This window comes from Athene cunicularia, assembly GCF_003259725.1.
Source record: "Athene cunicularia isolate RWA chromosome 1 unlocalized genomic scaffold, athCun1 chr1_part1, whole genome shotgun sequence".
NCBI lineage: Eukaryota > Metazoa > Chordata > Aves > Strigiformes > Strigidae > Athene > Athene cunicularia.
In genome coordinates, this window is record NW_020799091.1 from 75,501,882 (window position 1) to 75,527,854 (window position 25,973).

General features: G+C 35.2%; 1 protein-coding gene across 1 annotated transcript in view; it reads right to left on the reverse strand.

Moving 5' to 3' along the window:
* Window positions 1-25,973, reverse strand: part of LOC113478698 (neuroligin-4, X-linked-like) — an 80,007-nt gene that overhangs the window by 47,887 nt on the left and 6,147 nt on the right. The window contains exon 4 of the mRNA XM_026846107.1: window positions 2,602-3,445. Within this exon, the coding sequence (XP_026701908.1) occupies window positions 2,602-3,073 (472 nt within the window). The 5' untranslated portion in view covers window positions 3,074-3,445. The remainder of the gene's footprint in view (window positions 1-2,601; window positions 3,446-25,973) is intronic.

Sequence of the window (25,973 nt, forward strand, 5' to 3'; positions counted from 1 at the left end):
ATAAAAAAAAAAAAAAAAAAAAAAAAAAAAGCATAAAATGATTCAGATTAAATTTCATAGTCAGAGCATTAATTAGGTTTGGATGATTCCATCCACCTTTTCTTCCAGACACAAAACAGTTTCAAAGATCTTTTAAATAAATCTGTACTTGAGAAAGAATAGAAAATGTGAATTTAACTCAAAGTCACTCACTTTGAGATCTTGCTTCAAAAACTAATTTAATGATCTGTCTCCATAACAACGTAGATTATTTTTGCCAACTAAGACTCAGATAATGAAGCATAATGTATTTAATCAGATTGTATTGAGTACAATTTAAGGCCATTTATGTTTACTATGATTTGGAGACATACTAATTTAGGAGATTTCATTTGTAGGTCAGTTCTACTTAATCATCTTTATAAGCAGAAGGTTGCATATTTTCCTCACCAAAAAAGCCACACTGAGTTATATTTAACTAGTGATAAGATATACAGCATGCAATTAAATCACATAATGCTCCATTTATTAATTTTTAAATTTCTCATTCCCCACTGGAACCTGTTAAAAATGCTTGTCATATTGGGCAGAAACAATCTTGCCTTCAGCTCATCACTGACACCAAACCTTGTCTCTCATTATTCTGCTATATACTATTTTATGCATGGGTTTATATTTTGAAGAGGTTATATAAAAGAAAATAGATTCCATTTACATGCTACTTAGTGTTAAAAAAAATTCTTTAAAAGACACACTTTTTATGAAACTGAGAGAACAAAAAGGTCTACAACACATAAAATTAAATTTATCAGTCCTTTCTATTTTTAATCTAACATCAAATGCCACTAGCCATTACATGAAAGATGAGGGATTTTATAGGTTGCTAGTCATTCAGCATATGGTATATTACTATTATCCATTTGATATCCAACATTCTTTTCCTAGACATTTGTATATATCTTTCCATGTCTAATTTCTTGTCTTCCCTAACTAATGGGTGAAAATTCTTCTTACTAGATTGGAGGAATATATTAATTTATTAACACTGGGCTTTAAACTAAGACTTGAGTTAGCAGAGCTGATATTCTTTCACTGAGAACAAATAAAACCTTAACCTGACACGCTTTCTTAGGGCAACCTTACCCTAGTGACTAATTAAAAGCTTCAGGATAAAATCCAGAACAAAAACAAATTTGGGAGAGAATTATCTATGTTACTATCCAAGGAGTGACATGCAGTGCAATGAAACTGGAAGACGGAAAGAACTGAGTGGAAAGATCTGCTCCTTCATTTACACACACACACACCCTCATGTGCAACAGAACCCCCATACATACAACTTTCTTTTCAGAGCACCTTTCGTTTAAGGAGCTTCATAGTATTTATGTTTGCAGAGCTCCAAGCATTCCCAAACCTTAGTCCTTTATTTTTAGCTTTCAAGTTTTTGCTTCAGCTGATGAGAAGAGGAAAAGAAGGAGGTATGTTTATTGCTGGCAAACAGCTTGGAAATTCTGACTAAAGAAGCCAATCAAGGCAGAAGGATTATAATAATCAAAGTACAAAATTTGCATATTTAGGGTATGGTTACTGAGAAATAACAATGCCTTGGTTATGCAAATCAAACCCTCAGCTAAAGTGACTGGATTTGCATATCTGGGAGAAATCTGTCACGTTATGCATCAGTAACTACATTCTAAGTGGCTGAAAGAACTGGCTTTTAGCAGATATTAAATATAATTGCCAGTAGAATTTTTTATTTCCTTGTGAAATAGAATAAACTTAACTCAATTTAGGCCTGATGAAAACAGGTCTTCTTGTCTGTAGGAAGCAATACCATTCAGAACAACAAAAGATACATTTAGCACACCATAAAGCTAGAATTTTTAAGATTGAGATCATGAAAACATTCAAAGAGTTGTGTGTTACCAATTGTGTTCATCTTTTTTTTGTCTACAGAAGGTGATTTAAAATAGTCCTCTTGAGAAAGGATTACAAAAACCAGATGAAAATTTAAGGCCACCTGTTCAGCTCTGCATAATAAAATAATGTTTACTTCATTTTAAATTTAGTGTATAAAGAAAAGTATGTTGGACTGAAAAGTTTCATAGGTAAAAATCCTGGGAAAAAAGTGCAGACTGAAGTACTGCAACAATTTTCTATTAGCTATTAAAATCAAGCAGAGTTAACAGTAGGTTCAGAGGTATTATAATAAAACTGAAGAAAAAATTAGGGAAATTCTCCATTAAAAATTATTACGTGGCAGTATTTGTATCATTCATGCATGGGAAAATAAGTAAGTTACTTCTGGTTAATGTTTATTTCCCCTTTTCTCTCTTGTAAATGATGCTCAGCTGTAGTTCAGATGTAAACTTAAGGCTGGCTTACAAACCTTGGCCACTGCCTGCAAATGAAATTGCGGATTGATGTTACACTGAAACATGAGAGAGAATTCATGCAAGCATGCTCAATCTACAAAGTATTACTTATAATGCCTGTCCAGAGGCATGATCCATTTCCATAGAGAAAACATGGAGGAAACTGAGCAAGATGCTTTAAAGACCTGGCTAGTACTCATGTGCAGAACTGGTGAGTATACTCCAGTGCAGTCCTTAGAGTACTTACCATCCTCTGTGGGCACATAGATATTCAAATACAGACAGTCTTCATTTTGATCTTGAACATATGTCACCACAGTATCCAGATTGGCTGTAAACCAGACTGGCAGCATGTCATTGAGCAGTGACCTCTCATCCAGGTACTGTGGGCAGACGGCAGCAAACTGTGTGGCATTGCGGACACCTGTCCAAGATGATGGTGGCTCTGGGGGCTGAAATCGCCTTTCTCCAGTCGGAGGAGAGGCATAAGGAACACCCAGGTACTGTTCCACTGGACCAAGAATCTCATTAGGCAAAGGTGTTCTTAAACCTCGTATTTTGCCATAATTTGTGGTAACAACTGGGTATTGTGCTTGGCCATCGATGAGAGTAAATCTTATAGCCAGTGCAGTTATCCATAGGAGGAAGTTAGAATTCAGCATGACACACACTGGGGTGAAGATCAAAGGCAGCCATAGGAGTCCCATTGGTTTCGACATTATTTAAATCAACATCAGCAGGGCTCTTTTTTCCACAGCCAGGAGAAAATTAATCAGTCAAGGAAAATGAAAACTACTAAAATAAAAAGTAGTCAAAAGGAGATGAAGTGAGGGAAATTATAACCTTGTTCAGGCAGCGAAAAAACAGAAGCTGATGTATGGTATATGCCTCAGCTGACTGGTTGTAGACAAATCCCAACATCAGAAGAAACAAGGGAGTGTTTGCCCCTAAGGCCCATCCCAGACTTCAGCTTGGCTTAATTGTAGCAAGGCATAGCACTTCCCTGACGGTAGCACAAGGAGAGATCTGGAGTTATTCCACTTCCCCAGTGAAATGGCTCCTTCCAGTGAAGTCCAGCCCACTCAATCAGCCTGTGGACAAGAGAAAACAAGCAATTCAAATCAACAGACATATTCAAGTTGGCATAAACCTAAAAAAAAATAAACCCAAAACAAACAATTAAATTCACACACTATTTCCACACCAAGGCCCACAAATGTTTTATGAACTTTAGGCACCATGGTTAGCTGTGTTTGTAAAGATATATAAGGTAAGAGCACTGAAAATCAAAGCCACAAGCTTGTCAGAGGTTATACCGCAAACCAAATATTTCTGCTTCTCCATATGCTTCTAAACCAAACCACAGTCCAAATATTGTTGCTTTCAGGAAGGGTATTACATTTAAGTGCTAGCTCCAGGGTGTTTTCTGCCCTAAATAAGCAGCAACTCCTTTTAAATTATATTTTCACTCCTACAGGAAACATTAATTAAATGTTTTGGTGCATTGGATAATCTCTCTTTGTTATGATACAGCTTCTATATAGTATTTTTCACAGGTATGCCTACTCTTCTCTATGACAGCCTAATTTACCCCATCTAATTCAGAAATTCCGATTAATGTCATAGCATTACATTAGTTCAAATCACGTGTGAGAACAGTTAGTCAAAATTAGATAAAGTTACTGGCTTTCATATCTATTGTCTTTGTTCTGTATCTGTCAAAAATGAAAAAATGGAAACTGAAAAAAAAAAAAAAAAAGTGTGACAGGATCTCTCAAGTCAGATTTTGACCTACACAGTAACTGTTACAACTATGTACTGTTACTTTCTTGCATGCTCCTACTTTTAATTTTTACACAGAATGCAATCCATACAATAATTCTCTTAATTTTTAATGAAATACAAGTCACTCATTTATATATGCTAAATAGTATAAATAAACACACAGAAAATAATTGTATTCTTCTCCCTGCCCAAAGAAATGAAGGAGTTCCTTTATACCCATTATTCAACTCAAAACCACAGGTAAAAATTCCACAGCTAAAAAAATCCTTGTTAGAGGAAACCGATACGGAAACTTTAAAGGACAGGATGAACACACATTTACATATAAAACTTATTTAAGTGGACTACCAGGTCCTGTTTTCATTCAGGACTCTATCTCATAAAGATATAAAATCAATTTTCAAGAGCAGAAAAAAACAAGGTAAGTAGCTATCGATAGTAATTTAAAATTAAAAACATATAAGCAAACAAACAACCCCCCCAAACACCCCAAAAAACAAAACCCCAAACAAAACAAACCCACAGAAAAGCCCTAACAACCCAAAAAGAACCACAGGACACATCTATGCTGATTCTTTTAGACAAGGAAAGGCATTTGAAAGAAAGATATTTCATCCTCTCAAATTAATTTTAGAACTCGTAATTCAGCATTCATTCTTGCAATACGTAATACCAGAGGCCAGAAAAATATCAGATACATTTTATTTATTGATAAAATTTCTATTGATATTTTAATGGGTAGATAATAGACTAAGATGTTGCTTCCGACAGACGTGCAATTTAAGCATACTTTATGAAGGACGAATCATTAATAGCTCTAAGTGTCATGTCCCGAGGGCACCACCAGAGTCATCAGTCCCTGCCTGAGCTATGCTGTAGGAAGCCCCATGCCCAGCCCCATGCCCAGCCTGGATCTTGCTCTGAGTGGGTCCCCAGGTCGACCTTGGACCTGACTCCTCACCCTGCCTGGCCTGATGATCATTGGGCAGTGGCAGGGGCCTGTCCCTGTCCCCAGCCCAGCCTCAATGGGGTGCTTCAGGAGCATGCCCCATCAGCGAGTATTACCCTGTCAGCTCTGCAGTGCCTGCATCTCCCGGCTCATCATCCCCGTGGGGCAGCCCCAATCCAGCTGCTCCCTGGCATTCAGAGCGGTCAGCCAGCTAACCGTCACCCAAAATTCCTCCTCAAGCACCACTTTCCTTTCTGATTTCTGCTACTGTCTTTAACAACCAAAGTCAGCAGCAGCCATCTGATTCTGGGTTAGTGTTCCCTAATGCTCTCTCCTACCCTCATCTTGGTACACTTTTCTTATCATGCAGCACAAAGCAGATTTTCCAGTCATATCCAACTGAGGATTTACATTGAGCTCAGGGAAGAGCAACAGATCCTATTCCCTTGATAGCCACACCTGGAAAAAAGCACTTAAAAAATTGACAAGGTGGAAGGAAAGACAGTGCTCCAGATGAAAAATGGATAGAGAAAAAACTTGTCTGGGCAAACAGCAGATAAAAAAAAAAAGATGAAACAAGAAAAGAAAAGGGGAATGACAAATAAACAATAGTGAACACAATACCAGCACGGAGAGAATAAAAAATGACAACATAAAGCAAGGTGGAAATACTCAGCTGATAAACATACTAGAGAAAAAATACAACTCTTGAAAATGTGACTTAATAAATTTTATCCATAATAATTACAGAGTGTCTTTGGATCAAATATTGTTAATAGAGTGAAAGGACAGGAAAAGGGAAACATTCATTATTGACCTGGAACTGAATTTGCTATCCAATTCCTCATCTAGGAAATAAGACCAACAAAAGTAGGTTTTGTGGGTATTAAATCCACTCATGTAATGCATTTTATTTTCACCTATACCTTAACATTTGTAAGTTTGCACTTCTGATTCATGCACACATAGATATTTAGATTTTAATGATCTTGAATCCATAAGGAAACAAACCATTGGCTAACAGAATATATAGCCACTGTCTCAACTGTAACAGACATGCAGCCTTTGCCAACCAGTGCAAAGACATAAACAGCAGAGAGTAACAAGTGCATTAACACAGGCAAGCTATATACCATAAAAGAGTAATTCTAAGTTGTCAGAATAAAATCACTACTTATTGTAACAAGTTCTGGTTATTAAAAGTTACTGCTGTTAGTCAAATAGAAGCAATAAAAATTTTAAATAATTTCTTATTGAACGGATCTCTTTAAAAAGTTTACTTAAATAATTAATTATGTATGACCACTATACAAAACAATTCTTTAATCAGAAGTCTCATGGAACAAATTGTTTTGCAAAGACAGTTTTAGGCAGAAAATACCCCACTTTTCAGTTTATTGACTAATTACTACAGAAATTATCATTTTCATAAGGTTAGTTTAAACATATGAAATGTACACATTCATATGTATGATGAAAGATACGTGGAATAATTTTCAGTAAGAACATCAAGAGATAAGGAAGAAGGTGTGCTGACTATACATTCATGAACTAGCTGATTTTGCTACGTGCATCATTAAAAGTCTGGAAGATGTAAACAGAGAGTCACAGATTGCAATTAGAGATTAATTTTAAATAGAAATCTGTACGTCAATTTAGAATTACACATAATTCAATTAATATTATACAATATTTAGAATTAGATATTATACCAAAACCAGTTTGATGCACATCTATATGTATCCACTCACCTATTTAATACATCTTTACATACTCATAAACTTGTCATGTCTTTATTTGTTATGACTAATTGTGTTGTATTCTTTCCTTTTTTAATTTTTTTACTGCTTCAAGCATTAGAAGAATGTGTACAAACTTGCTTGCAACAGCTTCCTAGGTAGAAGCATCGCCCACTCAATTAAAAACAATCAATCCAAATCAAAATATTCCGTTTAAAATGGCAACTTCTGGCAAGACAACACACAAAGCAAAGTCAAAGAACATCTGAAATCACATATATCCATACATGACTTCTTTATTGGCAGAGGAGTGTAATTTGAGGCTAATGAGACATTTATGGCCTTTGAAGTAAACGCAGATTGAAGTTAACATGGATGTGCATCTACTAGAAACACTACTTGTACTCGATTATAAATCTCTGCCCCAAGCCACACTTAGAGATGCTTAAATAGTCTATGAATCAGGCCTTCAGGGCTAATGTGATGGTTTCCAGGTTCTGCAGTTAGCACTTTTTCAACTTGAGCAGATGAGTATGTCATAGTTCTACACCAGCTCTGTACCTGCTAGGGAAATATGAGATACGGCTTAAAAGTCCTCTTTGCTCCAGGTTAGAATGGCAAACCCTAAAGTGATGTCAAGTTTTTTTGACCTGCTTATCCAGGTCATAGACAGTCATAAGAAAATCAAACATGAATATAAATTATATGAGCACAGGAGACTGAAGACTGCACAGATCTCCTAGGGTTTCTCAGGCTTTATCTAAACCAACTACTACTGTACACCTCAGTTTTCAGTCGCTGATCACCTTCAGTCTCTGTGTATCCCTTTTGCTCAAATTCCCTGGGACAAGGTTTTTGATGTGTACATAGGTCTCAACACAGAATCAGGGTTAAATAACCACATCCCCCTCTTTCGACATAGGCTCTAAATGCATAGTCAGCTTGATTACCTGAACCCTAAGTCACTGGCTAATCACCAGAAAAAAAAAAGAAAAAATAATAAAACTTCAGATTCTCCTCATAGTGATACTTTGTAGAGTACTGAATGCATTTTGCAGAATATGGGGATATTAAAAATATTTATTTTACCAGGAATATGTATTGTGGCTTTTCTTCTTTTTTTTCCTCTTCCTCCCCTTGAAGGATATAATTTCAAAAGTGAAGTGGTTTTATTGTGCTTATTTTATTGTTTTTTTTGGTTGGTTGGTTGGTTGTTTTTGTGGTTTTTTGTTGGTTTTTTTTGGGGGGGGGGCATGTATGGTTATTTGTGGTGGGTTTTTTAATAAAAGTAATTTAAATATATTATCCTGTTTTAAACATAGATAAAACTCTATAATAAATTAACATAGTAAGGAGACTGTAAAGAAAAACTGCCCAAAGCATAGCAATTTGTGAATATGTCTAAAGTATTAATTTTAGCAATACATATATACATTCTGGAACTTTAGCAGAAAAAATAATCATGCAGTTGTCTTCTGTAAAAGCTCTTCCCAAACCAGATTTGCACGTCTACCTCAAATTCAGCACTGCAACTTCTTAATTGTCACTGTATTCAAAATGTTTGCTTAGTAACAAATGAACAGTTCTTCCAAATATCAGTAAATGCATATTGGTTTTGTCTACCATCTTTCAAATAAAAAGTCTGCTATTTAAGTCAGTTATAACTTCTTTAGGATTTTTTTCCCAGCTTCTAGGACTTTTTTCTTGATACATTGAAATGAGTTAAGCTTCATTCTTACTCATTCTGTCATTCAGAAAAGTCAGACAAAGTCATAATTAACAGCACAAAGGAACATCAATCATGAACTGATGTGCAGTTTCTGGACTTGATTACTTAGAAGGCTAGTGGGAAGGTTATTATCTGAAATTGGCCAATATCATAGATACTTTAAAATCTCAGAACTGTAACTATAGCAATGCTTGGCTTCAAATTAACATTCAGCAGAATCTTATAAGAAATTAATTTTCCTAACAGAAGCTATACGTTTATTTTACTAGACTTTTGTAAGCATTTTCTCAGTAAGAACAGATTTCAACAATGTATTATTAAATTATTTAAAGAGCAACCAACCAACCAACCAAAAAAACTCCAAATCAAACCAAACCAAAACATCCTGACTTACAAAAAACCTAACTAAGCATTATAAACTTCATCAGGTATGAGTATCTGAACTCCATCCATACATTATTAATGGGTTAATCAAGTTATATGTCAGTATGATTTCTGTGGTAGTACACTGCTGTTCAGTCACAGAAATTCAGCAGGTAATAGGGACTGGAGGGACTTTTAGTGTATCAGAATAATGTCAGGTGTCTTTTACATAATACTCTAATGTATCTGTTACCAATTCACAGTTAATGTTCTCTTGAAGATTTAAAGATTAGAAATTAAAAGAAACTAACATATCAGTGATACACATTTAAAAACTATGATGTATCCTTTCTTGAAGTGAAAATAAATGCCAACTATACAAACATTACTATGGACCTTGAAGTTGCTCTTAGATATACAGTTAGCAATAACTGAGGAAAAAGGTAAACAATTTTTCTCTTTTTTTTATAATATGGAAGTAAAGCTTGAAAAGCTTTGAAAAGCTTGAAAATACAGGCTATATACAAACAGTAAATTAACAGTTTGGGGTGGTTTTTTTTTAAGAACAAGCTGCATTTACTCTCCTAGGAATTTCTATAGTGAGTCTCTCTGATAGGCTCAGTCAATGTCAGTAGATCCCTCAGGTTAGAAACTGCAAGCACCATTTACTTTTCAGAAAATGGACATGCATTTGTTTCGTATCATTGCTTATTGCTTGCAGCTACCATTCTCATTCTGAATTTCTAAGTCTCATACACAATCAAAAAGAATGATGAGATTATAAGAAAAGGTTGTGTGGTCCATACACTGTTTTTGAAAACTGCAATTCTCTCAATAATAAAAACAATTTGAAAAGCAAGTGGAGGGAAACAAAAAGTGTGATCATCACTCCTTTTCAAGATAAAACAGAAATACACTTCTTAAGCATTCTGTGAAAAATCAGGTGTTTGGATCTAATTATAAACAGCTGCTGTTAAACAATCACAGATACAGTTTCCCTTATTCTTTTCTTCTATTTAGAATTTCTAAAAAAACATTATGGTCAGGAGGACCCAAGACTCAGTTAAGACATTTAAGACAGTTGCACTTATCTCACTGACTTTTGAACTCTAATTTCAACTGGTATTGCACATAAGCATGGAAAAATTTAGGTGGATAGAGAAATTTCATTATACTTTCTGCTTTCTGAGACAAATTGATGGAGATTGCAAATAAATATGAGGTGTCAATATTAGGAGGGAAAAAACATAGCATAAACTGTTTACAGACATAATTATCCCAAAATTCCAGTTGTGTGCCACTCAGATCTAAAATTTGACCATTCATTATATGAATTTAAGCTTCCTATGACTGAAGGACACTGTAGCCATTCAAATGTGAAAAGCTGGAATGCACACTCTCAAATAAGAAGGCAGCAATTTGCATGCAAGGTACTGTGACAGGGTACTAAGTCTTTTTTGTTCAGAAAGAGTCCAATGCCTAAAATATGACCATGGATGATGATCACAAGATAAATTTATTCATTTGATAGTAAATTTATTTATTTGATAGTCTTTGCTTAACTGTGGCTACAAAGTCTTAAAAAAAATACTACTCTTCGAGTACATGTTTTAGGGAAATGTACAAAAAATAGCATTCAGTACAGTCTAGCACAACTGCTGACTTCATTTCCAGCTTTTACTTCTGATATGACCTTGTAAAAGAAATGTAACACTCTCTGGGTTGCTTTTATTTCTTTTCTGCACCTCTGTTTTCTTAAATTTAGATGTGTTACTCCCAAAGAAAAGGTTATGATCTGAAAGAGGATGTTCAGCCTTGAGTTTCTGTAAGGCAAAAGCTCATGTAGAGTAAAATTTCCTATGCCTGGAGTAAAAAAAAAAAATAAAAATCTATGGATATAAAAAAAATTAAAACATGCATACAAAGTCACGATTTTATACATTTTTTTAGGTTTGCAGAATAGACCATTATAGTTTGAATAAACTTTCAGAAATATCAAAGTTTGTTATATATTACCACTTCAAGACATAAAAAATAAACATTTCTAACATTGAATATGTCCAACTTCTCTCCAGGAGGAAAGGTCAAATGACTGAAAAGGACAATTCTTAAGGGAATCTATCAGCTTTTGTCTAAATATTAAACAGGGAAACTCACAGGTCTCATTCCTCTCTTTCTCTCTTCATCATTAAGCCTATGTGTGTGCCCTCCTCAAGGATGGAAGAAACTAAAACTCTTGTCTGAACTAACCAAAAAACTGTCTGAGGGACTGACTGGTAGGCAATTTGATCTCTTGAGACTATTTAATGATTAGAATTTGATATCCTCCTGTTGTCATTCAAGTCTAAGAAGAGGAAACATTACAAATATTACAATAACCAGAAACAGGGTGGGAAAAGCAATTTAAACCAGCAGAACATGCAAGGCCCCCCCCCAATAAATTATATTGCCAAAAAAAAACAGTTGGTGCTCTATTATACAAATTCCTAGAACTAAATTACACAGGAGACACAGGCATGACATTTTCATTTCATTACTTAGTTCGGTTACCAGGTGGTGTTACTGCCTTCATTCATATGATAATGTCACAATTATGCACTCATCCTGGAAATGAGAGTGACTACCCTCATTAACCTGAAGAAGTCTAACCCCACACTTCCCATCTTTCAAGTTACAAACATTAGATTTCAAATAAGTCTCAGATGGCTATTAGAACTGTGTGCAGCATTGTCAATCTTAAACTGACTTTTGCTCTGAGATTCTCACCCTTGGACTGTGAGAAAACTGTAACTTTGCAGTCCCTTAAAGCTGAAATTCCCCTGGACAGGTATCCTTACTTTTAAGCAAGCCTTATGCAGTTCATAGGAGAATCATTTCATGAAACACAAATTGGGACTGGGGATTATCTTTACTATCCTATCATATGATCAAACTTTTTCCAACTTACTCTTCCCCTTAAGTTTTCTTTCTTTGCTATAAAGTGGACAATTTCACCAGCACAAGGGAAGAATGTCCTCCAATTTCTGTTGCTCTCCTCGTAACTTAGTAGGCTTTCTCCTGCTAAATGCTGGTTTGAGCCCTTTATATTCAAGAGGAATAGAAAGTGACAGGTGCTTGTTGCAGCAAGACAAGTCTCCACAAAATGTTATGATGGATGTGATCACCAGAATCACTCACTAGATCCTAGGAAAACCTTAACAAGGTAACTGTCCTATGCTGCCTACTGCCTTCCCCTCTCCCTACCAAACACTGAGCTTAAAAGTCTGCTTAGAAGAGAGTCCATGTCATATACTCTGCTTACTGTCCTGTCTATGCTAAATTCATAATGAAGTCTGAAATTCTTAACTTTCTAGTTAACATAAGTACTGGAAGGTGTGAACTATATAATGTACTGTGGACACCTTAAAGTTAAGCAGAATATTACCATACAGGAGTCTTATTATGGATCTGGATCTTAGTCTGGTTTTAGGCCAGCGCAGTAAGCACTGAAATTTAGGTCTGAGCAGAAATAAGGCCGGAGCATGGGCTCCAGCAGTGTCCTGCCACAGTATTCATACCTTCCAGTCAATGTACTGGCATGACCAGGGAACAGGCCAGGCCAGAGGTTCTCCTCAACAGACAGTAAAATTAAGGCAAATCTTTCTCTTTTTCTTTTTCTTATTATTTTTTTCTTTTTCTTTTTCAGAAAGATTTTTACTGTAGAGATGTGTGGCAGGTGCACCTGCTCAATGAAAATAGGGCTTCACAGTAGTTGGTGCCTTTGGCCAATAGGACCCGCTATTGACCACAGATCAGATTTAGCCTGGGTATGAAAGGAGTCCTCTGGAGATGCCATTTCGAGCTTGTCTCCTGGCATAGCATGCTCTAGTTAAGGACTCTCCCCTTGGGTTGGAATGCTGCCCAAGGAAACTCCTTGAGGTGACCTGGGTCAGCACACTGCCCTGAGCAGGTCCTTGAGGTTGAGAGCCCACACTTCTTAGGTGAGTGTTAAGAGTATTTTAGGTTGTCATTAAACCCTAAGGAGTGGTGTTTTGTTATGTGTTTTGTGTTGTTGTTAAACCAGAGGAAGTTGTTCTGTCTTCCTCTCACAGACATTTGAACCTGTAATTGAATAGTTGTGGAGGGCTAGTTAATTGTGATGACAATAAACTTTTCACTTTTGGTGGTCATTTGTTTATTTGAGAGCTTCCATAACAAGAAGCAAGCTGTAATATGCTATGTGGCCTTGGGGAAAGATAACAGGACCTGGACCATTTTATTTACTAAGAGACATTACCTCATGTGCAGAATCAGACGTACCTTTCCTCCCCACTGATAGATGCCTGAAATCCAAGGCTTACTGACTGCTTTTATGTAGTGTACGTTTTTTTTCTTAAATACATAAAATGAGGAAAAAATTGAGGTTATGTTCCTCCAGAAAATTAATGAAGTATGGCTGTCATCTTACATCAGATACATTGACAAACCTGTGTATGTATGAAGCGATATACACAACAAGAACAACAGCTAAATTGGGATTAATTGTAAAACAACAATAAAAGCTGAGTAAATATTAAGCAAAATCCAATAACAAAATATAGAAACCTAAGAAACAGACTCCTGAAATTCCATTCCTTTGGAAATGCAAATTCTAAAATTGTTACACAAGAAGAAAGAAGATATAGTTCAAATAATAATTCCATACACAAGCTTAAAAAGGATGTCTTAGTATTAGTTACTTGAGGTTTGGGTTGTGGTTCTTAATCAGTATTTTTTCAACTTTATCTATCTGTTGCCAAGAAGTGCAGCAGGAAGAGAAAGCAAGCTAGGCTGGGATGGCAAAACAAAAGGGTATAAAAATCAAATGTTTTGTATGTAATTTTCTATTCAGTTAAAAAGGTCCTCTGTTTCCAACCTCACCCTCCCCAAATTATAAAAATCAAATTGTCTTTCATGGTCTTTTAACAGTGCCAAAAGAAATCTCAAAATTACTGAGTGAATGCTTTTCTCTTAGGTAAAAAAAAATAAATTAAAAAAAAAAATCTCAAAATTATCTGCATGACAGCCCCTATCATTCTCCTACATGCATAACTTCAAAGCCATCTCACATTTAGTTAATTATATTTTCTTGCATCAAAGGCTTTTCAGAACTCTAACATAATACATTGTATTTGCTTTGTGTTATGTAGAATTGGTATCCATGTAGAAAAGGAAAGCCAACAGCAAATGTAGAAATTGTCATTTCTCCTGCTTACTCTTCCCACTCCCACAATTGGAAATGTCCATCTTTCCGTAGCACAATGAAAAGGTATCTCCTCTACTTTGGACACATTACTGAAGCTCATATTCATCTCACTAAATTTGTGTGAAAACGTTAGATATTCTGTCTGAACCTGAAACATACATTTCAGGCAGCAATTCTTCCTACTGTAACACAGGTATCTGACATTAAATATTAGTTGAGGTTAACCACCATAAAAACATCCTGACAATTATGTTTAAGAAGCCCAAGTAATTTAGCCCGGATTAGACAGATAACTGTCCAACAGCTGAAGTACAGCAAGATGATTCTTTCACCTCTTACCAATACATACAGAATTATCTCTATAACCATGATACACAAAGTTAAGAAACTTGTAACTTTCCTGTTAGCTTCATACATGAACCAAGTCCTTATGACTAAACTCAGGAAGAGCACATTCTGCTATGAGTTTCTAATACTTTTTCTCTGATCTTTCATTAGTTTTGCTGAAGGTTAAAGAAGATGCAGCATCCATTAGCAGGAAATTCAGTATACAGATATTGGACTAAACTTCATGTATTTTCTTGCCTACCCTTCAATTCCTTTTACCCTCCAATTATTATTAGTATTATTATTTGTTTTATTTTGAAAATTCTGCTGTATAGTATCTTTCTTAAAGCAAAATCGTATCTCAGTGAAAAAGTTTATCCATTTGCACTGTCTACACCTAACATTAGTCTTCAGTAACATATATTGGATAGGTTTGTGGAGAAAGAGTATTATGTTAGAGATTTATGATTATTTGGCTTCTATCTCTCAACCTGACAGAAAACACATTTCTCATGACTTGTTTGATGCAATGTGTAATATTTATGAATTACTTTCTAACAGGACCCATGCAACACTATTATTACTGCATTATTTAGCACACTCTACCTGTTTTCACAGGACTTCAAAACTACATGGGCACTTTCAAAACTGCAAACAGAGAAATTAATCTCATGATTTTTCACATATTTCTTTTACCATGTAACACATACATACAGCAATACACTAACTGCAGTGTAGTAGATTCATACATGGTATAAATTTCTGATCACAGTTGAAAAAGAGAACAGGAGAAGGCAAGCAAATACAGTAGCACCTTTCATACTGAAGAGAAACATGCATCATTACGTTTCCAAGGCTCGTCTTATTCTTGTTCTTTCCTGCTTGAAAATGTGTCCTCTTACAAAAGTATCTTCTATCCTTTTCCTCTTTTGCTCATGGTCTTCTTGGTCCCCTGTCTAATTCTCAAATTTTTCTCACAGACTGAACACCGCTAGCTTGTTCTTTTCTCCAAATCATAATGGTTTCCTATGGACCTTTTATTCTCCCTCATCATTTGTTTCTGGCTTCCCTTCATCTCTTTACACATAAGATATATAGAGAAAAATATATGCCCGTCAATTCAATCAATGTCAAATTGATTTTTATTTTGTAAAGGGAATTTATTTCATTTATTTTGAAGGATTTCTAGGGTTTTTTTTTCCCTTTTTTGTTCTTTTCTCATATCCATATGGGATGATATTGCAGAAAAAAAAATAGAACAGGAGACAATTTGCAGCTGCCAAGTTAACTAGGAAGAACAGATCTATTTTTTCCTGACCTCAGTCAACTGATTTAGGTCAGGATTGAAAAAAAACCCCACCTTGTCACATGGCAGGAGTTACAGCTTCCTCTGTGCTTTTATTATATCATCTTAAGAAATCTCACTGATAAAACATAATACCAACCAAAAATATCTACCACAAACTAATGCAGTCAATTAACAGAACAGAAGGAGGTCAAGGCAGTCAATTAAATCACTTTGACAGAGGAAAAGATTATTCTACCTCATATTGGAAGTATGTCAGTAATTCCTGTTTGATCTGACTTACTTACACTTTTATTGTTCAAATTAATTCCTTCCATAATGCCTTCTTTGGCATGAGAGAGAAAGATTCATCATCTAAAGGTCTTGCTTGCTGCCATATATAATTATTTATTTTTGAAGTGATGGGAAAGTTCACATATGTTTTATCAGCAGTATTTTTACTGATTCCTAGAAGAAAATCAAACATCCTTTTGGCATTTGTTTAGACAGCTGCTACTATCATTGAAGTCTGCCCCGATAACTATCACCTTGGCAAGTTGCTAACCATTTTCTTTTTGGAATTTAATATTGTTTCTCATATGCATGGAAGATAACCATCCAGGATTCCTGAGTCATTATTTCTCTGGCTCTGATTTCCCAGCATATTGAAATCTTATTAACAGTTTCAGCATATTTGTAACAATTATCTTTCCTAAAGTCTTGCACCAAGATAGTTGTATTTCTAGACATCAGATCTACACTGCTAACACTAAAAACTGTGTGTTGTTGTCATCTTCTGACAGTATTGATTACATACTTCATATTGCAAACAAAAAGGTTTGCACTACCAAAAACTCTGAGTTACTTCATTTTTTTCTGATTTTGCTGATTTCCTGCCTCTATAGTTCAAATACAAAACCATAAAAAAACCACAGGTATAAACTGTTTAGCTAAGGATTTAAATTAAATTTTCCATAAGATAATTTTTCACAAAAAAAAACCCAACCACCCTCTGCATCGTGTGAACCCCAATTTGTTTTTAACTACAGGTCATTTGGAAAAAAGAAAAAAAAGTTTGATGCTTCAGTCCAGAACATCATAAGAAGAAAAAAAAAAAAAAAAAAAAAAAAAAATTATAACATACTGTGGTAATATTTAAAAGTTAACAAGCTCAGAACCCTGCTGTACTAATACTATGCTAATATTTAAAGTCACTGAAATGTCAACACTCTTAAAGACAATGAGGCTGCCAAGACAGTGCTCTTTTAGTGTTACTGCTGTGATTGCTCTGTCCCAACTCCAGTTTCCATAGTGGAAATTCTAATACATTCATTTTCTTTGTCAACCTCATCTGTTGAAAGCTCTTCCTTTGTAAATTAATTAACTCAGTTAACTTAGTTTCTGCGCTATCACCAAAGCTTTGTCTTTCAGATACATGTTCTTCAATGAATTCTACTTTCAAATTAATTTATAGTTTATGCGAAAATAGCATATCTGAATTTCTTGTATTCTTATGTAACTTACTACCTCACTGTTTATACTTTTATTTTCAGTTGTGATGGTTTCTAAGTGTATGGAAAACAGATTATAGTTCTGCCAGTATTTCACTAATACTTAATAAAAAATTTGAAATAAAAATTATTTCTCTAGCCTTTAAAATATTTACTTTCATTTCATTTGGCCAAATAAAGTATATTTCTTGCAACCACCTTCCTGTAAAGAGAATCGTAGTAACAGTAGAGGCTCTCAGTCTCTTATTATCCATCCCCCAACTTTTCAAGGGACTGATCATAATTATACAAACTTGTAATATAACTTTTTGTTTGTTTGCTTTTCCCTCATTTTTGATATTTCCAGGTAATGAAAGTGAAAGGGACATACTGTTATTTTAAATCCATGGGAAGAAAAATTGATTATCTTTTAAATGAAGATTACAGGTTCATGGATTGGTTGAAGTTGAAAGGGACCTCTGGAGGTCATCCCATCCAAGCTTGCTGCTCCAACAGGGGCACCTAAAGATTGTTGCCCATGACAATGCCTAGACAGCTTTTGAGTATTTCCAAGGAGGGAGGTTCCACATCTCTGGACAATGTGTGCCAGTGTTCAGTCACCCTCACAATAAAAAAGTATTTCCTGATGTTCAGACAAAAAAACCCCAAACAAAAACAACAACAACAAAAAAATCAGTATTTAACACTGTTAACCAGATAAACCGTTTTCTTTCAAAGGTAATATACTGAAAAGATATGCAATAAAGAGTTTTTTCCATTCACAACTGGCATATCATAATCACTAGAAACAATATTCACATGAATATTTTTGCCAACAAACAACAGACTTCCAATCGATGTTCTGAATACATGTTATCTTACAAGAATTCAGATATTTCTTAAAATAAAATGTCATTGAAACAAGCCAATAAACTATCATTTAAATCAAAAGTAGAATAATTATAATCCTTTGAGGTTAGCGTGATTTCAAAGCAAAATGACATAGAAAATTTAAACAAATCTTTTAAAAACTGAATTATAGCTACAGTAAAAGTAGTTTATGATCAGTTTGTGATGTGATTTTTAATTAGCATGCACTGCAGAACAGAACCATTTCTTCAGAAGTTTTGTTATAGTTATAGGTTTCCCAATTTTAATAATTATCCTAAGAGATCTTGACAATTCTGTCAAAAGTCTTGAATTTGAGGTTTGGTCTGTTTTTTGGTTTTTTTTTAATTCTCTAAAATCAACAGAACCAAAGTACCTGGATCAGAATACCATGAGTTTCATATGTACAGATAAATTCCCCAAAGAATTTTGGCAATGATGTGCATGCACTCACCTTGCAAAAAGCAACCCAGTGTAAAAGTACAGGAATGCTATTACATGAATTTAGATAGCACTCAGATGAGGTTCAGAAAAGCAAACATGGACATGGAGATAACTTTTGCTTAAATCCACCCCCCCCCCTTTCTTATTCCTTGAATTAATAATCTACAAACATGGTGCAACTGGTTTTCTACACAGTTAAAATTAACTGATAACTTTAATTGGAAATTAGCTATAATAGAAGTTTTTTTCTGTTATACCACTCATAACAAAGTAGGTGTGCTTCATTTGCCTACTAATGTGTTATATGTGGGAGCTAATTCCATCTTTTTTTTTTTTTTTTTAATTTACATTTTAGGTCATTCAATGTGTCGGTGTATCTTTTTTGGAGAGATGCATGAAAAATGGAAAAAGTTCATTTTTAGAGCTTTATGCAAAGCTTTGTGTATTGAACACTGAAAAACATTATTAAATTAAAAATACAATGAAAGAATGGAATTCAGATTATTACTTTAGTAATACTTTGTAATTAAGACAAAGTTATGGTCTTTGCAAGGACTCTAGCACTATGCAAAAGATATTAAAGGCTTTCTATGAGCAGTCCAAATACATGTCTTTCTGTTTAACATCCTATTTTGGTAACATTATTTAAGTAATAGTAGACTGCAACTCAGTGTAACAGATTGCTCATAGATAATTTTCAAGGATTTGCATCTCATCTTTATGAAGCAAATAAATGACATATGTGTACCCATAATAGTCACAGTGATATGACATAGCATAGGAAATATCACCTACGTACCTTTAAAGCAAAGCATGAAGCCTCATATGATAGAAGAACATAATTTTTCAGTACAATTAACTCCATTGACTGCAAACTACATTAGAATTAGATGATTTAGTTCCAGATAAAAGAGCTCTGTTTCCACTGCGGAGAGCCAAAATAAAATTTTAATAGATAACTGGTTGCAGATTACTAGTTTCTAACACCTACAAAAATGCAGGTTTTTAACCAAGCATCAAATTTTGTCAGTTATTTGCTAAAGTCATATTAAAACATAAAATTTAAGCGGGTTTTGCTAACATTCTGTGAATAGCTGTGTAAGCTTTAAATCCATGTTCAAGCTGTGAGTGCAGATGGGCAAATCTCCATCACTATCAATGCAGCTGCAACCAGGTGAAAAATAGAATAGTATAGTTCATATCTGTTCAGAACTAGAGAATATAATGCTGGAAAACAGACAGAATTGGAATTTTACTTGACCTGAGTAGTTTCACCTACACACACATAATTCCAATTGTTTTTTCAAGTAATGGATAAAGATATTACCATATTTGTGTTGTGTTCCCTTTCTTTGGCTTTTTTCTTGGGAAAGAAGAATGGAATGCAAAGCAGTATATATGAAAGAAACTGTTTTTTTTCATGATGAATGTTGTAGAAAGAGTATGTTAGATACTTTCAGCTTCCATACTTAAGATTCAATAGAAAAAATGCTGTATCTATGTAATTTTTGTACATCTATAGAAAAATCAAAACAAAATACTGCTCTAAAGTTTACAGTACTAGATACCTGGGACTAAATTGGCATGCAATTAAAACTAAATGTATTTTATATTCACATATACAAACACATTTACCTTCAGAATCAAATAATGATTTTCAGTTCTAAGCCGTTTCTACAAGCAGTTTGGCTTCCTGCTGTCAAAAGCATTTTATGTTTTTTCTTTTGAAAAAGAAAGAAATATGCCATCATCTTCCCTACTCACTCAACAGCTGTATCAATTTGTTTTCAGGGCAGTGATTAGCATAATTGTGGTGGATTACTTGCATTTGGCACAGAATAGAAATAAATCAGTATTTTTCATCATTAAGGAACTAGAGAATCATAGAATCATTTTGGTTGGAAAAGGCCTTTAATACAATCAAATCCAACCATAAACCTAACACCCACTTTGCCACAGCCTCCTTTCAGGTAGTTGCAGTCTCCCCTGAGCCTCCATTTCTCCAGGCTAAACAACCCAAGTTCCCTCAGCCACTCCTCTTAAGAGTTGTGCTCTAGATCCTTCATTAGCTTCTTTGTCCTTCTTTTGGACACTATACTACATTGTGTCCCCAAGATACGAAACACTAGGATTTTTAAAGATACTTAATCAAATGAAGTACTCAATCAGCTTCTCAAAAATGAGACCCAGACTATCTTGCTCTCCTCTAGCCTTCTCTGCAACACCAGTGTACCCAAATTCATTCCTAGCAGTATGGAACAACTGTGTCTCATTTTGCCAGCATTCACTTCACCTAGAAGACTAAGAAGATCTCTGAAGACTTCTTCAGTCCTCTGTTTCCCATGAGATGCACTTCCAGAGGGATGAGGTAAAATAAAAAAAATCCTGGGTATCGAACACAATAGTTCTACTCATAATGGTATCCAAATAGTCTGCACATGACTTACTAGTCACCCTCAGAAGTGCATAAACTCACAGACACCCTATCTTTTGCATTCTAATGCTCTCTGAGGTCCTGTGTCATTTCCAGGCAAACTTTTAGATATAATGCTCAAAATCCCAGTAAATATTCTAAGCACCTGAAAAGCTCACTGAAACCACACTTTTTCCCTAGACACCAAAAATATGCGTCTGTACCTTCCCAGTTGTCCAGGATCTCACTCGTGTTGTCCTCAGATCAAAAACTAGGGCCAATTTTCAGTTCTAGACAGTAAACACCTATTTTTCTTGCTAAATAGTCTACCTGTGAGCTAGGTGTCTAGCAAATCAGTAGGGATCTAGAAATTTTTGTCAATGCAATATAGAAACATATCCAGAACGTGGCAATATAGGTGCATAAATTTGAGTATGAAACTCTTCTATGTAGAGCTAGCAGGTATGACATATAGTAGAACTTATGGGATATCCACGCTGTCTGGAGTGGTTCTGGAAGTTTTACTCCTAAAACTGTGTTAGAAGCCTGCTTTTAAGAACCCAAATCTCTCTCAAAGAACCAGATCCCTTAATTCAGCTGATTTGTTGTTTGATGAACAACCTTGCAACATAGCTAGCACACACATCCATGAAATTAGCTGAAAATACCCACAATGAAAGCACTCTTCAAATATATTTCAGCTTTATATAATTTTTAAAAATTCAGAAAAAAAAAATTGCAATTCTATCATTACTGATTTTACAACTATTTTATCCCCAAATTGCAGTTCTGATGCTGAGCTGCCTATAGTGCTAGTGCTATATATGTGTTAAACCTAATCAGTTATGTATGTTTAGGCCATTTACTTTAAAACTCTTGCATATTTTATAAGCATGCATAATCACTGTATGATATTCAACTGACAAATCACAGAATCATAGAATAGTTTGGGTTGGAAAGGACCTTAAAGATCATCTAGTTCCAAACCCCCCTGCCATGGGCAGGGACACCTTCCACTAGACCAGGTTGCTCAAAGCCCCGTCCAACCTGGCCTTGAACACATCCAGTTATGGGGCATCCACAACTTCTCTGGGCAACCTGTTCCAGTGCCTCTCCACACTCACAGTAAAGAATTTATTCCTTATATCTAATCTAAATCTACCCTCTTTCAGTTTAAAATCATTGCCCCTTGCCCTGTCACTACATGCCCTGATAAAAAGCGTCTCACCACATTTCTTATAAGCCTCCTTTAGATATTGAAAGGGTACAGTAAGGTCTCTGTGGAGCCTTGTCTTCTCTAAACTGAACAACCCCAACTCTGTCAGCCTATCCTTACAGGGCAGGTGCTCCAGCCCCCTGATCACCTTCATGGCATCCTCTGGATTTGCTTGAGCAGGTCCATGTCCTCCTTATGTTGGAGGCCCCAAAGCTGAATGCAGTACTCCAGGTTGAGTCTTATAAGAGTGGAGTAGGGAAGGGAGAACCACATCCCTCAACCTGCAGGACACACTTCTTTTTATGCAGCTTGGGATATGGTTGGATTTCTGGGAGCATAATCAGTTTTTCATCCACCAGTACCCACAAGTCCTTCTATGAAAGGATGCTCTCAATTCATTCATCACCCAGCCTGTATGGCATTGACCTGACCCATGTGCAGGACCTTTCACTTGGCCTTGTTGAACCTCATGAGGTTCTCATGGACCCACTTCTCAAGCCTGTTAAGGTCCCTCTGGACGGCATCCCTTCCCTCATATGAATCAATAGTACCACTCATTTTTGTTTCATCCACAGACTTGCTGAGGGTATACTCATCTACACTATGTCATTGATAAAGATATTTAATAGTATTGTCCCAGCGTGGACCCTTGGGGGACACTATGTATTACTGGTTTCAACAAGTAACCAATATAACCCTTGGTTTCATAACCTGTACAAAAAGGATTACATGATACGGTTGTCTCCTCTTTTAGAAACTGGAGTTGATCCCAGAGATCATCTTCTGTCAGTTATTTCTAAAAGTAACTTAAGCTGCAGTGTGCAGAGTTCAAAGTCAGTCATGGGTACTCCAGGAGGATACAAGATTTTGCTGTTACACAGAGCTATTCTTTTCTATAAATACAGAGGAAGATAGCTGCTGAATGTCTACTGGGAAGGTAAAGGTATATTTTGTAAAAGGCATAGATGGTCTTCCCTTGCCACAATACTGAGTTGTCCAAACAAAACAAACATAACATATCACAGTCTTGTGGTTAATAATGAAGATGCAGTGTGTTTTGAACCCTGACGGGATGAGGACAACTGCTTACATGTAATACATTTACACTGGAACCTTATGTTAAAAGCTTTACTGTTGTTCTTAGAAAAAAAACAACACTGAAGGTTTTTTAACTTTTTTTTTTTAAAGAGTTATAAGTTCCCTGTAGAAATTGATATAACACCACTACATGTTCAGTACAGTAGATTTAAATTATGTCACAGTGATAAAACATTTTCAAGTTCAAGCATTCCATACAGTAATAAAATTTGCACTCCATTTTTTTTGAACTGTACATTACTCAAATTTTAAAAACATCTCTAATCAATCAAATAAGCTGCCTATGTAAAACACAGTGCGATTATTTTCTATTTCTCTTTCACTTGCTTACTTAAGATTCAGTCCTGTCAGCCATCCAGTCTACAAAACATTACACAGTTTCAACATTCTTCATTACTGTTGTACAATGCATTATGTAATGTAATGTTCAAATTAATTTTCTGCAAAATCAATTGTATTTATGGAATTGTTACTTAACTAAGAATAGTTTATGCTTCTTAAAGATTTCAGACAATTATGACTCATACTTTTAAAAAAAAAAAAAAAAAAAAAAAAACACTAAAAACCTGTTAAACTATGTCTGAAAAACTTTAAGATTTTTAGGTAAAAGTGTTAAAATTATTCATTTACATTGCCATCTGAAGGTAAATTTAACAATCTCAGAACCTTGGGTGTTTGTTCTTCAAATTTGAACAATATTTTCAAATGCTACATATTTCCATTTCTCACTTGGGTTCTTCAGAAATGCACATATTGATAGAGATCATCAGAGTTTACCTGCATTTTACGTCAGTCATACTAAAACACATAACTAAATTTTGCAATAAAGACTGGATACATCACTTCTAATTCAAATGGAAGGTAGGAATCTTTTATATTCATTAAAGAATCTGAATATTTTGATTCCAGTATCCATAGGTCTCTATCTTTAAGGGCAAACATACCACAATATCAGTGATGTAATGAATTTGCTAAAGTTAGATTTACCAGTAACATCTCAGAGCAAAGCAGCTGATGCAACTTAATTTATTTTTTCTAGGTCAACTGAGTCAACTGAGTATTTCAGAATATTCTCCCTGGGCACAAATTCATAGATGCATAGAAAGATATGGAACATCCGGCAACAATATCTAGACAGACTGGTTAAATTCTCAGCCAGCAGGTGATCAACTCAATTTACTATATATGAATTTCTTGAAAATGCAGTTTCCAATTTGGAAACATACTGAAATATTATCAGCCTCAATTCATTGACAGACCATCAGTTCTGGGATGTTCAGCTGATAACTTCATTAGTAGTTTCTGCTTATGAACTATGTTTCAGTATGGAAAACACACCTTCTGTCTTTATAGAAGGAAGAACCTAGAATTGAGTTCTTTCCTTCTTTCTGTTTCAAAATGAAGAGAATTGGTGGGAAGAGTGTACACTATGCACAACATCAGCACAGCCTCTGTATCATAGTACCGGTCTTAGGAGCCTACTTAATTGATGGATTTCCATGCCAAAATTATGCTAATACTTTAGAAAGGCAGAAGAAATGTGGGGAGTATTTTGCTTCCATCGAAGAGTGCAAGATAGACTGAGAACCCAAAAAGAAAACTAGAAAAAAGAGTTGAAGGCATGGCTTAACCAGAGGTTGGACAGCTCAGCTGAGCGCACTTCCATTTATAGCTATAAACCCTAACAAGACGAGGCAAAGCAAAGATTCTGATCAACAACACTGAATCCTGAGAGCTGAAAAGTAGGCTGAGGAGAGCTGACAGCTCTAAAAGAATGAGAGTTACCTTGTGCCCTGATTTTCCTCAGTGAATTAAGAGCTATTCCATTTCCTAAAACTCCTAAGACTAGAGCTGGAACAATTTATTCCTGCCTTCTAATATGAAGGGTTTATTATTCCTTCACATTTGTTATAATGAATGATACAAGACAGAAGGCTTGATCAGAGTCTGAGAACATGATCAAGAATCTGACAGTATGTGGCTACATCAAAGAAACTACACAGCACCCCATGGACTACCACAGGGCTCCATCTGCACACTCAGCTGTCGGGTTGGGATTTTAGAACAAAATTCCACCATTTAAATTAGCTTACACCTGTAATGCAAGATCAAAATCTGAGGACAAAGCATGGGTCATTTGTTTGCTTTCATTTTTATTACTATATTGTGCATTGCCAGCAAGCACTTTTTGCATACCATAAATTGCAGTTTTCTCTTGAAAAAGATCATTGGTGTATGTTGAAGAATTGTAGCTGGAATTCTGGACAAGAATCATAGCAAGCAAAAAGTAAACATGATAAAGGTGTGGGGGTTTCTTTCTGCTTTTCTCTTAAATATAGGAGTATAATACAGCAAAATGCAGTTACAATCTGCCTGAGCTACCATATTTAGTTAGTATTTTGAACCAACACTGATAATTATACACACCACTCTCAGTTTTTCTGTTCATCCAAACAGATCACTATTGCCTGCTGCAAATACATCTTCAAAGTTAGTTTGGCTTGGGTTGTACATGTTCCTGAAAGCCTTCAGATCCATTTCAATTTATCTTTTGAAAAACTTCTCCAAGAATATAAAAATGTTCTAGACAAATTTTACAATTCTATAACATATATTGCCATATTTCTGTTGTGTATTTTTAAAGTACCTTGGGGCTGGCAGTTCAACAT